Here is a 15759-nt window from a genome sequence, read left to right on the forward strand (position 1 = left end):
AAGAGAGTGGGTGAGCACTCACCTTTCTTTCCAGGGAATTGTGGAGGGGGCAGCTCTTCCTCCTGGGCAGGGATGGCTTCCTGAGGGTGAGGGGGCTGCACTACAGAATGGGGAGGGTGTGAGCAGCCCACCCTTTCTCCTAGCGAGGGCCAGGAGAGGGGGCGGGGCCTCTTTCCTCCTCTCTATCTGAAGAGCAGAGGTAGGCTGGTTTAGGAACCTGGAGGGGTAACTGAGAAGGTGTGTGGTGGTCTTACCTCCCCTCTGTCCCTCCAAGGGACGGCCATGCTGAGAGGTGTCAGGGTGATCCATAGGAAGGCTTTGGATCAGAGGTGGGGAGGGGGGTGCTGCATAGCCAACTAGAGGCAGGAGGGGAGACAGTCAGAGCCCACGGCTCCTCCCAGACTCCCAATCCTATGCTGCTCCCCCAAACTCTTACCTTCGTGAAGGTGCTGCCTGAAGTGCTCCGGCCTCAGCTCCCTTTGCCCTGGACCCTTGAGGCCTGGAGGGAGGAAGGGCAAGTCAGGGGCAGCTATGGGGAGCATATCCCTGAGCAAGGGATGGGGAAGCTGTGGAGGTCAAGAGTGTGAGAGAGAGAACCGAGACACGAGAAACCCCTCTGTGTCCACCTGCCCCGTGTCCCCTAATCCTCCAACCCCGAACACATCTAGGCATGACCTACTGGGTTCTGAGAAAGCCCGTGACGTTCTGTAGCTCTGCTTCTACCTGGCTTAGAGGCTGGGCCTAAAGGGAACGTGACATACGGAGCTGAGGAGGGAGGCCCTAATTTCCTCTGCTAGTGTCTTTCCCTCAGGGCTTGTGGGTTGTCCTCACAGCCTCTGCGGTGATGTTTCTCTGGCTTTCAGAGGAAAAAGTCCAGACTTGAGCTGGTTGGATCCTCACCTGCCCACCTCCTCCTCCAGGCCCTTGAAATGTCTTTAAACATCTTTCAGGTAAGGAGCCCATCCAGAAGTTTCAGTGCCCCCCTCAGCTAGTCTCAGCTCCTCCTTAGTTTAGGTCTCAGTTTAGGACCTGAGGGACTGGGACAGGCACAGGGAAGAGAATCAATTGTAGTGAATCTGCAGGCACAAGAGACTAGGAACTGGGAGGGACAATGACACAGGGCTTTACAGAGATACAGACTAGACCTATTGACATTCTCCCAAAAGTTTCCCTCAGAAGTTCTTGTTTTGTTCAGGCATCAAACCAGATAAAGATCAGTGGCTCTGTGAGCAAAGGCAAAACAAGTAAGAAAACAAAAGGAAAAAGCAGATAAAGAATGTGTATGTGCTAGACAGAGGGTGGGTCTGTGGATGGACGCCCCTCCCCTCCTCTGATCAGACAGGGATTCAGTTGGGGCTCCGTGAGTCTGCAAGCCAGTTTTGAGCAGCCTGAGGGCCCCTTTTCCCTCCCTACATACATCCTACCTGCCTAATGGCATCCTCCTCAGCAGAGGTCCCTTCCCCTGGGAATCTGCCCGCCCCCTCAGTTGTCCACTTGACTTCAATTTGGTGTTTCTTGGCAGCAACCTCTAGGAGCCCCTCCTGTGCCCCTGCCCCCACTTCCCTGGCTAAAGGCTTCAGTGCCCAGGTTCCCAGTAGGCCTGCCCGGAAAAGGGAGGCCAAATAGAGAATCATGCTGCTGGGGATGAGCTGTCTGGCATGTCTGGACCCAGACCGCTGCCCGTGCTGACCCCCCCAACTCACCTCCCTCGGAGGCGGCAGAAGCGACAGCCAAACAGGCCAAGACCCAGGCTGCTCTGGACACAGTCCCCATCCTGGGGTAAGGTCTGGTCACTGGCCACCCAGAAGGTGGGTTCTCTCTGGCAGATCTAGATTTGAAGGGCCGGGCTATTGGAAGCCTGCTTCTCTGGTTGTTGTTACTGCTGCTGCGAACTTCAGGGCTGCCTCTTCTCCTCTTTATATGGCCTTCTGGTGCTATTTCCCGCCCTCCTTAGCTTCCGGCCATGACTCAGTCCCAGCTGCTCCTCCTCTGGTGGCCACTCCTCCCAAAGTCACCCTGAAGCCTCTTCAGAGGATTGAGAAGAATGGGGGTGATGGGAGGGGAGCATTCCTATGACCCCAAGAGAAACTGATTCAGAGAATCATGGAGCAAGAGATGTTTGAGCCCTTAGTCTGTGCCTCAATTTCTCTGTCTGCACGTTGCCTTCTGTGGAAAAGGGATCTGACAACCTATTGAACTGGGGTTGGGGAAACAGGGCACTAAGAGTTTACAGCGGGGAACAGGACAGCTATCCAAGGGAGCTCCCCTACCATAAGAGATCTAGGCTGTCCTTTTTCAATTTCTCCAACTCTCTGGGACAAAAAGGAGAGAGGTAGAGTAGAACTTCCTTTTATCCTCTCTCTCAGGAGTCAGAGATGAAGACACATACCCAACAGCTTCAAGTTTATTTATTTTTTAGTTTCACTCTCCTCACATCCAAACAGCCAAAGCCTCCCTCCCTTTGTGGGGTCCCCAAACCAAGGCTCTTTTCAGGAGAGCAGACACATGCCTCCATATGAGTTCTGAGGATGCTGGGGGACTCTAGACTGTCAGTTAGGTTGCGGTCTCCCATGTTACTGGAGGCTAATGGCTCTTTTGGTCGGTCTTTGCTTCATCTATGTACAAAGGCTCAGAAAACTTCTTCAGCATTTGGGACCCTGGTGTTCTGTAGTTCCACCAGCCGCTGCACAGCCTCAGTCAAATTCCACTCCCCAAGCTGACGATTATCTCGGGTCCGAATGTTCACTGTTCTCTTACTTTGCTCTTTCTGGCCAACCACTGCAGGAAGAGGAAGGGAAGTTTAGGAATTTCAGGGCAAATTCATCCACATGGGGTATTTCCTTTTGCTATGCAGAAATTTAAGAGACCTAAATCTTTAGGAAGGGTGGGAGCAGAGCCCAGATATGGTTCAAAGAAAGGATATATTTAGCTGTGTCTGCTCTCCAGTTCCCTGATCATCCTGAGCAGACAGGGGAATGTTCCAGCCCCTGCATGCCTTATCACTTTCCGTCAGGAGCCCAGGGGTCAGAGACACTGGAGTCCGGCAGAAAAAGACAAACAGATTGAGACCCAGACACAGAGAGAGAGAGAGAGAGAGAGAGAGAGAGAGAGAGAGGAAAAAGAGAGAGAGTGAGAGAGTGTGTGTGTGTGTGTGTGTGTGTGTGTGTATTTGGTGGTGGTGGGGATTAGAGGAAGGGGAAGATGGTAGGGGTGGAACAAACATGTACAAGTATGTATGTACAGGATTGTGGCACAATTTGCTCTAAGTGTTCGCAGGGTGAGTAGGGTGTGTAAAACTAGAGAATCCAGTAATCTGGCTAAGGAGTTTCTGTTTCTTGCTTTCAAGTTAGAGCTCTGAACCCTGGAAAATAAAAAAAGCAGGAGCATGCCAGAGCTAGACTACTGTCCTTAAGGCCTTTCTCCTCATCCCTTAGGGCTCACGCCATCTAGGTCTAGAATAAACAAGGCTAATTAATTAATGCCTTATTAACCCTTCCTGTCCCTTTCTCTCTGATGCTTCCTTGGTTAATTACCCTAACAGACAACAAGAGCTAGAGTGGGATTAACAAAAGGAAAAGTGTTCTGAGGGTCTGAAGTGGTTATGGGGGGGTGGGGGCGGTATGAAGGAAAACAGGGCTCAAATGAGTCAGGTGTTCTGAATCCTGGCTCCTACCCAGCTCAGGTAATGAGCCCTGGTTAACCCAAATATGCAGAGAACCAAACTTAGTAGACTTCATAGAAAGAATGCAGAGGGTGGGTGGAAGAACACATGGCTCTGGGGTCCTAGGCTGACCCACTCACTTACCAAACTGAAAGTTGTAGTGGGCAAGCTGGGCCCGGCGGACTTTCCTGCTGAGGGTCAGTCCAGAGTCAGCATCCAGGTCGCTGGCCAGTCCTGCAGCCTGCAGGCTCTGTTGTGCCTGGGACAGAGGTTTGGTGACAGGAAGTTAACGTACTGGAATGCTGAGGAGCTAGAGCAATCTGATGCCACTCATCCTCAATCCCCCCATCTGTTCCTCCTTCCCCTGCCTCGGTGTTCTCCAGTTCTGACAACCTCTCCACGTCTCATCTCTACACTGAGCCCTCCTCCCCATCACCACCCCCTTCCCAACGACTTTTCTGTCTGCTTCCTACTCGAGATGAGCCCTCAGTTATTCCCTGGACTTCGCCTGCTTCTAGCCACAAGTGCTCAACTCTGGTACTGCCAGTTCTCTCTAGGAAGCAAAAATGAAGCCAACATTTCCCCAAGCCCACTTTTGTGCCAAGTGCTCTGTTGGCAGTGTTTAACGTCTGTTAATGTAACTTTTACACATCTCCACAAGGCAGAGATTAGTCTCATTTTTTTAGATGTGGAATTTTCAGCATATAGGAAGGGGCCACTGAAACCCAGTCCTGTGGCTCCAAGTGCTATGCCCGTTCCACCACCCTGCACGGCCTCTTCCTACCCACTGTGGGCACCAGACTCCCTACTGGTCCTGCTTCTGCCCCTTTTCTTGGCCCCAACTCCTCACCTCCCTGGCATATTCCTCTTGCTCAGTCCTCACAGGGATGACCACCACCTGGAACGGAGATAGCCAAAGTGGCCTGGTTGGGAGAGAACAGATGAGGGCAAATTATTCATTCTGGCTCTGGCCACAAGTGTGGCTGCAGGGAGCGGATTTGAGAAGGAAAGAGAAGCTGGCATATGAAGGGGGAACAGGATCCGGAGCATGAACGATCTGGTCTGAGGGCCAGAACAGAAATCCAGGGTCAGTGGTCTCACCATTTTCCCCCACAGCTTTCTGCCAGCACTCCCAACAGCCTTTCCACAGAACCGAGCACTGCTCGGTGAATGAGGACTGGACGCTCCAGGGCCCCCGCCTGCCTTGGAAGGAAAAAGGGGAATAGGTGGAATGGCAGAAGTGTCACAAATTGTGCACCCAAGATCACCTTCCAGTTTTCAAGAAATATGCAGCTCTGGCAGGGGAGAGCATGGAGGATTTGGTTTAAGTTTTTAGGGTCCAAGGTAGAGGGGGAGCTGTAGACCTATTCCATGGGCTATTGAGGGAAAAAGGGATGGGGCAACGGTCCATACCCCTTGAACTGGAGGTCAAATCTCAAGGGCAGTTGGAAGTCAAGCTGGATTGTCCCACACTGATGGGGCCGACCCAGGGCATCGTGGAGGTGCACATCAATCTAGAGGAGACAGATGGGAGGCATGAGAGCAACCAGAACCAGAACCCGCCGTTATCCACGCCATCCCACCCTTTAACTTACCCGTGATCCAGGCTGTTTGAAAAGTCATGTCACCCACTGTACCATACTCTACCCATCTACCTCACTCTGCTTCACTTGCTCTGAACCACTTGCAGTGGTTCTCAACAGCTCTCTCCACTTAATAATGGTGTTATAATATTAGGGGACGTCCATACGCTGGCCTCTCAATTGCTTGAGCTCCTCATCTCAGACACCTTCACCCCCAGCCACACTGTGGCTACACACCCTTCATCCTATCATTTCCCCCAAGGGCTGTACCTCTGAAAACGGTCCACCAAACACCCCACTCTGATTACTGTTTCTTGGTCTGCCAGATGTGACAATTATTCCTACTACTCACTCTTCGACCCGCAGATTCCTTAATTCTTTTTTCCTTCCCAGACCCCTCCCACCTCTGTTTCTTTCCCCATGCAGCTGTAACCATTCTCCCTGGTTCCTCTTGTACCGATAGTTGTTCTTCCATCACATCCACCTGGCAACCCCCACCCTGGCAGCCCCTTAGCTTCCTACCTGGAATAGAACTGCTTATTGCTGCCCAACATGTCACATACCACACAGATGCAAAAGCAGAGGTTGATGGCACCATGAAAGTTACTGTTTCGAGACTGAACTAGTCCCTTGCTGCTGCCACCAACCTTTTGGCTGCATTAATTGGCTCTCTGCCCCGTTCTCCTCAGGGATTTTCAAGATTTCTCTTCTCTTTCTCTTTTTAAAAATGGTATCTTAGCAAACAATTTATTAGATTGATTTAACATAATATACTTTATCATTGACTATAATCTCTGTAACCCTGAGCATACTGTTTAGCCTCTCTGAACCTTTTTCTTCTTAGTAACATAAATATTTTACTTTCCTAGTATTATTGCTGAAATTGACGAATAAAACACATTTTCATTACTCTTTCATATTTTCATTGACTATTTATTGAGCAGCTAAATAAATACCATGCGCTAGAGCAGACATTTGGGACATAAAAATCAGGAATATACACATTACCCCAGCATAGTGCAGAGCAGTTATTGAGCACCCAAAAGAGTTCACCTGTATGGTTCATATAATAGTTTCTGAGTAATTTCCTCTCTCTCCATGTCTTCATCCCACTCACTGACAACTCTCCTCTCCCCCACTCCCAAATCAGCAAATGATTCTGCCTCCTACCTCATGGAGAATTCACATAATTGATATCATGGGATGAGAAAATACCTCGACTTCTTGTCACCACACCTGTAAACTTCCTTGCATCTACCCTCAGCCTTTCCTTCCACTACAGATACAATGGCAATGGTGGTCCCTTCTGTGAAGGGCTCTCAAGCACACCCCAACCCTCCCAAGGAAATTCCTTCTACTGTAACCCCTTCTCTCAAAACTTCCATTTCTCTCTCCAAAATAGGCTTCCTCTCATCATAGCATTTAAACATTCTCAAATCTTTCCCTTCATAAAAATCTGTCTTTTGATTACTTAGGTCCCTTCAGTTACACTCTTTTGCCTTTATAAGAGCCAAACTTCTTGAAAGAGTTATATTCATTCATTCACTGCTGTCTGACTCCACCCTCAGGTCCCACGTTACTGAAAATGGTCCTTCAAAACCTAATAGCCCGGGCGTGGTGGCTCACGCCTGTAATCCTAGCTCTCTGGGAGGCCAAGGTGGGCGGATTGTTTGAGCTCAGGAGTTCGAAACCAGCCTGACCAAGAGCGAGACCCCGTCTCTACTAAAAATACAAAGAAATTAATCGGACAACTAAAAATACATAGAAAAAATTAGCCGGGCATGGTGGTACATGCCTGTAGTCCCAGCTACTCGGGAGGCTGAGGCAGAAGGATCGCTCGAGCCCAGGAGTTTGATGTTGCTGTGAGCTAGGATGACGCCATGGCACTCTAGCCAGGGCAACACAGTGAGACTCTGTCTCGGAAAACAAAACAAAACAAAAATCCTAATAGGCTTCTTATTGAATCCAGCAGACACTGTTCAGTCCTATTTTCCCCTAACTTCTTCACTTCTTCCAACTTGCCACGTGACTTTTAATCCCTACCTCCAGCCTCTGACTGCACTCTTCTCTCCTGAAACACCTCTTTACTTGGCCAACAATGACCCACCTTTCAGACTGGAAAGTGAGTCCTGCAGGAAGCCTTTCCTGACCCCCGGAGTATGCTAATCCCCTGCCCCCGCCCCAACATGCTCCCTTAGTATCTACACAACACTGATCCCACAGCACTGACATGGCCTATTTACCTTCCACAGCCCTCACTAGACCAAGTTCCATGGGAGCAGGAAATGTATTTTTCTTCTTTATATCCTACATAAGTTTAAAAATATTTCTTTGTATCTACTAAATATTAAATAAAGCAAAGCAAAATATAACCCCGTAATACTCTGAAATAAAAATAAAAAATAAAATAAAATAAAAATAAATAAATGAAACACTAACTAGGGTCCCCAGCTTACCTTAGGCCCATAGAAGGCACCATGTCCAGAGTTGAGGTCCCAGGGTTCTCCAAATTCTTCCAGAGCCCGTTGAAGGACCTTTAGAGGGAATGAGACAAGAGAGGAATATATTATCTTAGACTTCATGACCCCCTCAGCATTTGCCTCTATCTGAGCACCATGGTTACTGTACCCCCCACCCCTTTCCACTAGAGAGTGGTTTATCTGCCTCTGTTTCCCCACCTCTTGCTCACCTGTTCAGCCTGGTCCCAAAGGCAAGGGTCTCCCAGGAAGCCAGAAGGCCGAGTGGACAATGCCAGGTGGAAGGAGAAGCCAAGGACAGCATAGACAGAGCGGAGGAAATCAAGACAGCTTCGGATCTCTGCTTCCAGCTGGGGGCAGAAAATAAGGGTGGGTGAGCTGTGTACCAGCTAGAGATCTAGGATGAGGGTAGTCTGGGCGAAACAGGGGACAAAAACATAGAAAGGCAGCAGAAGAAAACTGGGGGTAGAATGTAGCTCAATTGTAGTATACACAGAGGGCAACTGAAGGTCAGGAATGTCGGAGGTTCACAGAGAGAATGGCAGGTGGTCTAGAGAAGGTTTGATGGAGCCAGGGAAGGGCCACCTGATCTGGTGCACAAAAAATGTGAGCATCATCCTGCTGGAAGCACCGCAGCCGGGTCAGTCCCCCGAGACCGCCAGAGGCTTCGGCTCGGTGCAGGGCCCCGAAGTCAGCCAGTCGCAGGGGCAGCTCCCGCCAGGATCTGGGCCGGTGGGCAAACATCAGGCTGAGGTTGGGGTGGGGAGTGCAGGGGTCAGGGCCACAGGGAGAACTAGCCCCTGAAGATTGCGCCCCACCCAATCTGCTTGCCTACTTTTTCTGCATTGTCAGCTAACGCCTTCTCCGGCCTTAGCACATCCTGCCACTGAGGCCTGTCAATCCCTCTCATCACAGCCTGAGTCCTGCCTGGTTTAAAAGTGAATTTCTCAATAACACAATAAGAGACATCATTTACAGTGCCTCTGTTCTGTGATGGGCTAGAACCTTAGATAGCAACTTCAAATCCTTGACGTTACTTGCAAGGAGACTAAGGCCTAAAGAGGCATGATGATTTTCTCAAGTTCATGTGGTTAGCTAGAGGGCAGATTCAAGACTCAAATCAGGTGTCCCAATACTTTTCCCAAGGTGCTTTCTGTTACTTTTTAGCAACCCAGCTGTAACCCTAACCCCAGGAGGACCCAGGCCTCCTGGCTCCCAGCTTACCAGTGTGCAGGGCAGTTCATGGGCTTGAGGGCAAGCGTGTCTGTGGGAAGCCTGGCAGGGTGGTCACTCTGGGAGCTGGCAGGCCTGTCAGAGCCTGGGGGCTGCAGGGCAAACATGTCTTCCCTATAATGCTCCCAGTGCCCTGACTGTTCCCAGAGTTTTGTAGAAAACAGTGTGGGGGTTTTCACCTCTGAGAAACCGCGACGAGCATACTCAGCCTGGAGAAGAGGATACAGACATGGAGGTCAGAGTAACTGCGAAGACAGGAGGCAGGGTGGCAGCGGTGTGACTCTCCTGGGCACTCAGGATCACAGCCACAACCTATTTAATATTAAATACACATCCCATCTCTATGCTCCCCCACTGCAGACCACATAATTGTAGTACCTTGCTAAAGGTCACCAGCACTTTGCAATATTTATGTTTATGCTTCCAACCCACCTCGTTTAACTCAAACACCTTAGCTTCTTCTAGGCCCTCAGCCCCTCCCTGGTCTTCTTTCCCCTGGATTTGGGTCCCCCTTACCCTGATAAATGCCACCAAAGCATTATACACCCTTGTTCCTCGTGGCAGGAAGAAGCAACTCCCGGGGCTCAGGTCATGGAAGAAGAAGAGCTCCTGTTCCTGGGGTCAGGAATGGCAATGGTCATTTCAAAGGGAGAGGAGTGGATTTAGAACCCAGAAGAAACTGATGGAGCTGCTCAGCCTGTTTAACTGAATCTGCTCTCAACTTCACAACCATGTTCCTTCCTCTTTCTCCAACCCTTATTACCACCCCTCCTCATCTTCCCAGTCTCTGTACCTTCCCAATGCGCCGGTGGTCCTGCAACTCTGCTTTTTCTCTCCATGCTTCCCAAGCGCTCAGTAACTCTGCTGTGGGAAAGGAAATCCCTGATACTCTCTGCAATGTCTCTGGGGCCTCCGAAGACCTCCACAAGGATGATGAGTTCTGTGGGAGGACATAGGAACTCAAAGGAAAGACAAGGACCGAAGGCACCCAACCTCTCTTTCAAGCCTCATATAATACTCTCAGTGTAAGCATCACAGGTACACCAGTTGACAATGATCCCGTCTCAGCTCTCTCACTCCTTTTCCCACCATCACCACCAGTAGGATGGACACCCCGATCCTCTAGACACACCTCTTCCATGTTTACAGCCTTGGAGTTGCCTGACTCTTGACTCCAATACACATCCTAGTCAAGCCTAACCTTACTCTGCCTCCTCTTTTTCTCCCCATTCTCACTACCACTGCCTGAGCAGTACCCCTGTACTTAGTTCCTTCCTCTTCGAATAAATGACTGCTTAGGGGATTAACCATAAGCTCTGGTCAAATGTCGGTCTATCCCGCCCCTTATCAATATCCCATACAGCTACTAGAAAAATCAGTTTTCTATACCACATCCTATTCTTGGCCACATGAAATTCAAAAGCCTCTGCTTGTGCTTTCCTTTAATAATAGTACTAATACAAAACAGCCTACATTTTACAGTACTTTTTAACTTTTCCTCACGGTCTCTGGCATCAGTTGGTTTTCATTGTCTTTATGAGGTAGATTTACTGGTAGGACAAGAAGGAATTAATAACCTCATTTTATAGATGGAGAAAATGAGTAAAGAGATTTACTGAAGGCTACATACCTCATTAGTGCAGAGTGAGGGCCAAGTGCAGATGGCTACGTTTTCAGTTCAGGGCTTTTTGCTTTAGGCATCTGCCTGTCTCCTTGCTCCTTGCTCCTATCCCATCTAGTAACTCATCTTGTCCAGGAACATATTTTCACAAAAGGCATGCCCTTGACTTAAGGTGTTGTCTTTGTGTCTGTCAAATGGTGTTCATCTGTCCCCCTGGACCATGCCTCCTCTCTCCAGGAGCCTTCCCTATATGACCGTGTTTAGCCTGCTCATGCACTCCTATTCCATCTGCCTGAACACAGATGTCAGTGGGGATCTGGACAGGCTTCTGGGCCCTGGCAGGGTGTCCAGTAACTGCCATCAAACTGGGAGTTTCTAGAATGTGAGGTCTAAGTATCTTTCTCCTTCTGGATTCTCCCTTTAGCTATAGGAGTAGAGAAGGGACTGAGAGAAGGGATCATCTTCCCATTCTCCTGCTCACTCCAGTGAAAACAGGAGTCTTAACCTAACTCTGCTCCCACAACTGACCGTCAGCAGCTTTAGTCCTCCAATCTGTCCAGTATGCCGAAGATGGGGGCCTTGGCAAAGATCAACCAATGTGCCGCACCTGGGAGAAAGAAGAGGCCAGTTAATGATTTCCAGATTCTTGAGCTTTTAGTTTTCTCCCTTTCATGGCCTTTAGGTGACAGAAAAAGGAAGTGAAAAGGAAGAAACTGTTCTATAGACAGAGAGAGCAATGGCAAATAAAAATCAATTCCTGGTCCTATTTCTTTTTCTAGAACAACACAGATTGCTATCTATCTTCCTTCCCTTATCCCATTTCTGGCCTTCTTCAGTGCTTCCCCACCTCTCTCTATTTCCCTTACTCTTGACAACTCTTACCCATATACTGTTGCTGTTGGACCTGTCACTTTCTTCTCAATCAGGTGAAGCTTAAAGGGGTTATCCTGGAAGAAGGTAGAGGGAAGACTCAAGATAAGTCTTTATCCCCACAAAGATGTCCTGGGAGAGAGCCACCTCTTCCCTCCACCCTACCTTGAAGAGCTGGCGAAGCTGATCCTGGGAAGCCTCTAGCCTCCGGAAGGGTTGAGCAGCGGCTGTAAGTTCCCGGCAAATCCGCTCCAGAGTAGGTAGCTCTGAGCCCCGGATTGTCCTGGAAAAAGGAGAGTTGGTTGGTTTGCAATCCTGTAGGATGCATCAATCACCTGGGCGACACATCTGTTAGCTAGGGGATGACGTCCTGCCTTTTAGGAAAAAAATCTAAAATTATTGGCAAAGACAAACTCAGAAAACATAAATAGGAAGTCAGGTTACATATTTTACAGCTGGAGAAAAAGTTCTATGCATGAAGTTAAAAGCAGGATGTGGGAAATGGACAAAATTAGAATAGTAATGAGAAGATGAAATAATATTTGAATTCATGAAGGCTAAGAAGGTAAGTTTTAAGCAGAGTTAGCCAGAAGAGGAGGGACATGGACTAGTGGAGAATGTGGTACCCATGTCATAGTTGAGGCCTACAGAAGCCCTCTTCCAGCTTTCTCTTCCAAATTGAACATGCTTGGGACCCCTGAAAAGGGCCTCAGAAACCACCCCAGAATCCTCCTCTTCCTTCCTTGCATTACTCACCGATCCCTTCCCAGGAAGAAATCATGGTAAAAGCCACGTTCTGTACTCGGACCTCGGCAGAGAACAGCACCTAGGAATTGTTCAGCTGCTGCCCCGAGGACATGGGTGCTGGAGTGCCAGAACACCTGGGTTCACAAGAAAGTTTATAAGTTGATAAACTTTTCCCTTAATCCCTGGATCTCTCTTCTCTTCCTCAGAGAAGCTGGTGGGAAAACCAATATGGCTCTAGGAATAACTACGACAACATGGAGAATGTTGACTTTGGGAGGTGACCACTAAATAGTAAAAGATAAAAGAAAAAAAAAAAAAAAGACTGCATAGGAAAGAAAGCACAAGGCCAGTATCTTTTTTTCTTTCAGTGCACAGAAGCCCCAGCTCTACCCCTCAGTCCTTGGTGTTTCCCACTCCTGGAGCAAAGAACCAGGAGGCCAGTCAGTCATCTTCTGCTGCTCCTATAACCTTTCTGGGCTTCAGAATAAACTATCTTCTTAAGACAGTAGTTCCTCAGGGCTTTTAGTCCTATTTTTTTTTTTTCTATGCCAGTAATCTAGAGCAATACAATTACTTCTCTAGGATCTGGTCACTATTTACACAAAGATGACATGAGAACTCCATTTTTCTGGATGCTAATAGACAAGGTCTGTGTTACCCAACCTGACATGAAGAGGACAAAGTGGGAAGGTGGCCAGGTTGTGTGCTCAGTTGTGGAAGCCATGTTAGAAGTGAATATACACTACAGATGACTTATAATGTATGTACTCAAGAGTTGAGGGGGCTGAACTGGCATATTATCCTTCTGTTTTTCAATATATTATCCCTTCCGTTCACTAGCACAAACATTTGCTTACTAGACCAAAGCTAAGTAAAAACTTTCATCATAAATTTTCAGATTAGCCGGGAATAGTCAGATCGTCAAGACAGTCTGTGGTAGGTCTCCCTATCATCTGCAAATGGAGAAATTGAGGCAAAAGAAATGTTCGCATTTCCTGCTTAAATATCTTTTAGTTTAGTAGCCACTGCATCCCTGATAAGAAAGAAACTTACCGCTTTCCCCTCTGGTGAATCGAATGTCAGAAATCTGAGATCGGAATCTGTCTCCAAGGGCCGCTCCAGATCATAAAATTCTCCATTCACTTGAGCAGCCACTGCAGTATCTGCCAGTGTTGAACTTCAGCAGTGGAAGGTGGGGATGAAGGAAAAGACAGGGTTACAAGGCACAGAAAGACAAACATTGCATGTTCTCACTCAAATATGGGAGCTAAAAAAGTTGATCTCATGGAGGTGGAGAGTAGATAGTTAACAGAGGCTGCAAAGGATGGGGAATGAAGAGAGGCTGGCTAATGGGAACAACATACAGTTAGACAGAAGGAATAAGTTCCAGTGTTTGATAGCACAGCAGTGTGACTATAGTTAACAATAATTTATTGTATAGTTTAAAATAGCTAGTAGAGTTGAAATGTTCCCAATACAAAGAAATGATAAATGTTTGAGATGATGGATATCCTAAACACCCTGATTTGATCATTACACATTGTATGCATGTATCAAAATACCATATGTACCCCATAAATATGTATAATTATGTATCAATAAAAAAGTAATTAAAAAAGAGGGTTACAATCCACAGGGGAAGAGAGAGACTAATCTGTCAGCAACTCTATACTTGCAAAGAGGAAACAAATTAACAGAGCAATAATACCTATCATTTCTTTCCCCAGTGGAAGGGCAGAGACTCTGATGCAGAAACTAATACAGATAAAAGAAATCCTCAAGAAAGGCTATTTCGATGGGGATGGAATAGGGACAAGCAAATCAAGTTTTCTTCCCCTGCTCAGGTGCACAGGAAGTAAAGGGGGAGGATAATCCTAGTAAGTACAGGATGGGCCTGGTACCTGATCTTCTGGGCTAGTTGGTAAGGGGTTGTGTTCCATGCCACAGCATCCACCTTCTGGCCTCCAGGAAGTGATATCTTAATAGTTCTGCGTTCCTTCTGTGCCATGCTTGCTAACCTCTTTACCTGAGCAGCCCATAGCTTCTCAAAAAGGCCAAGCCGTTCTGCCAACCAGTGCGGAGGGGTCGGCACAGCTGCCTGGAGGGAAAGATACGTTAGCAGGAAACACAGGTCCCATCATTCCTTTTTACGATTGGGGATGACAGGGCTTGTGGATATTTAAGTGGCCTTGGTCCTAATCTCTAGTCTTTTAGGTGATTGGGTGATACAGGGCCCTAGGCTGGGGGCCCTACGAAGCTCTGCGCTTCTCAGACCGCTGACTCAAGCAGCAAGGCGGCCCTGTCCGGAGACAAGGGGGACTGAGGAGAGGAGTAGTGGCGAGAGGCTGGGTTGAGAGCCTACATACGTCCTTGGGCTTTGGCTGGGCTGGGTCCGATGCAGTACAGAATTTTTGGGTACCTCACGCACCGTGTGCAGCCCGCAGGCCTGTAGCCCTGGGAGCCGGAGCCGTTGCCATCTCCGATACAAGCTCATGTTCCTTCAGACCTGTGCCTACATCCTCAAACAGATTATCGCCGCTTCTCCTTCACCAGATTCCTCATTGGTTTCTGGTCCAACAATGTTTCTGCCTATTGGTTCCTACAGCTGCCATTCTAGCCTGGCACCACCTCCAGGAACTCCGCAGGGTACACCCCACACAGCACAAGCAGCTGTGCTAGTGGTTCCGGCTGACCGGAAGACCGACACTGTAACACACGCCTGCAATCCTGAGACCCGCAGCGTTTCAGCTGAAACAGTAAAGGAGCAATAAGTTGTCCTGTGGATTTGACGACAGGGGCCGGTGAACTTTTGAGGGCAAGAATGGGAGAAAAACAGACAGGAAATGGTAGTTAGTAATTTCCCTTTAACCATATTTTTTTGCAAGGTCCTTACAGCAGATAGAAAAGCGTTAAGACTAAGCATAAACTTTGGAACCAGATATACCTAGTGTAAATTCTGGATCTGCCATTAACTATGTAATTTTGGGTAAATTATTAATTTCTTTAAGCCTCAATTTTTCAACTGTAAAATGAGAATAATAATGGTATCACTCTCAACTGTGGAGTTTAATTTTATGTAAATCGTCTAGTATAGTGCATGGTTTTTGGTAATGGGCAACAGCAACAAGAAGCAATTATGGTAAATGGATATAACAGCTTTAAGGCTGGAGCAAAGAATCTGCAAAGGTCACTTCTTTGAGTCCCTTCATATTCATGATGCTTAAAAGGGACTTTGGAGACCTCTTAATCTTACAGATGAGGAATTCAAGGTCAGAGAAGGTAAATGATTTAAAATCAAACAGCAAGTGCTGATGCTGGCTTCTGAATCCAAGTCTTGTACTCTTCCACCACACCATGCTTTTTCTAGTAAGAGTTTACTTCCAATATACTCTCCCAGCACCTCAGAAAAAAGTGCCGGGCCGGGCGCGGTGGCTCAGGCCTGTAATCCTAGCACTCTGGGAGGCTGAGGCGGGCGGATTGTTTGAGCTCAGGAGTTCGAAACCAGCCTGAGCAAGAGCGAGACTCCGTCTCTACTAAAAATACAAAGAAATTAATCGGACAACTAAA

General features: G+C 48.0%; 2 protein-coding genes across 3 annotated transcripts in view; both read right to left on the bottom strand.

The window, feature by feature from the left end:
* Nucleotides 1-1860, bottom strand: part of ECM1 (extracellular matrix protein 1) — a 5535-nt gene extending 3675 nt beyond the window's left edge. Inside the window, exons 1-4 of one of the 2 annotated variants that reach the window (XM_012658868.1) lie at nucleotides 1704-1860; nucleotides 437-499; nucleotides 255-356; nucleotides 81-100 (exon numbers count right to left, since the gene is read on the bottom strand). In XM_012658868.1, the coding sequence (XP_012514322.1) occupies nucleotides 81-100; nucleotides 255-356; nucleotides 437-499; nucleotides 1704-1773 (255 nt within the window). In that variant the 5' untranslated portion in view covers nucleotides 1774-1860. Of the gene's footprint in view, nucleotides 1-22; nucleotides 101-254; nucleotides 357-436; nucleotides 500-1703 lie in introns of both variants that reach the window. The other variant, XM_012658867.1, reaches the window with a different exon arrangement.
* Nucleotides 1861-2416: 556 nt separating this feature from the next.
* On the bottom strand, nucleotides 2417-14772 carry TARS2 (threonyl-tRNA synthetase 2, mitochondrial (putative)). The gene is made up of 18 exons (XM_012658869.1): nucleotides 14621-14772; nucleotides 14094-14290; nucleotides 13246-13369; nucleotides 12202-12326; nucleotides 11611-11728; nucleotides 11458-11522; nucleotides 11104-11182; nucleotides 9748-9894; nucleotides 9471-9569; nucleotides 8946-9163; nucleotides 8307-8469; nucleotides 7934-8071; nucleotides 7701-7778; nucleotides 5075-5175; nucleotides 4763-4864; nucleotides 4512-4584; nucleotides 3806-3920; nucleotides 2417-2778 (listed from the first exon to the last, which is right to left on the bottom strand). Exons 1-18 carry the CDS (start codon nucleotides 14684-14686, stop codon nucleotides 2630-2632), a joined length of 2157 nt encoding a protein of 718 aa, XP_012514323.1. The 5' UTR covers nucleotides 14687-14772; the 3' UTR covers nucleotides 2417-2629.
* Between the last annotated feature and the right edge of the window lie 987 nt (nucleotides 14773-15759).

This window comes from Propithecus coquereli, unplaced genomic scaffold, assembly GCF_000956105.1.
Source record: "Propithecus coquereli isolate 6110/MARCELLA unplaced genomic scaffold, Pcoq_1.0 Scaffold59, whole genome shotgun sequence".
NCBI lineage: Eukaryota > Metazoa > Chordata > Mammalia > Primates > Indriidae > Propithecus > Propithecus coquereli.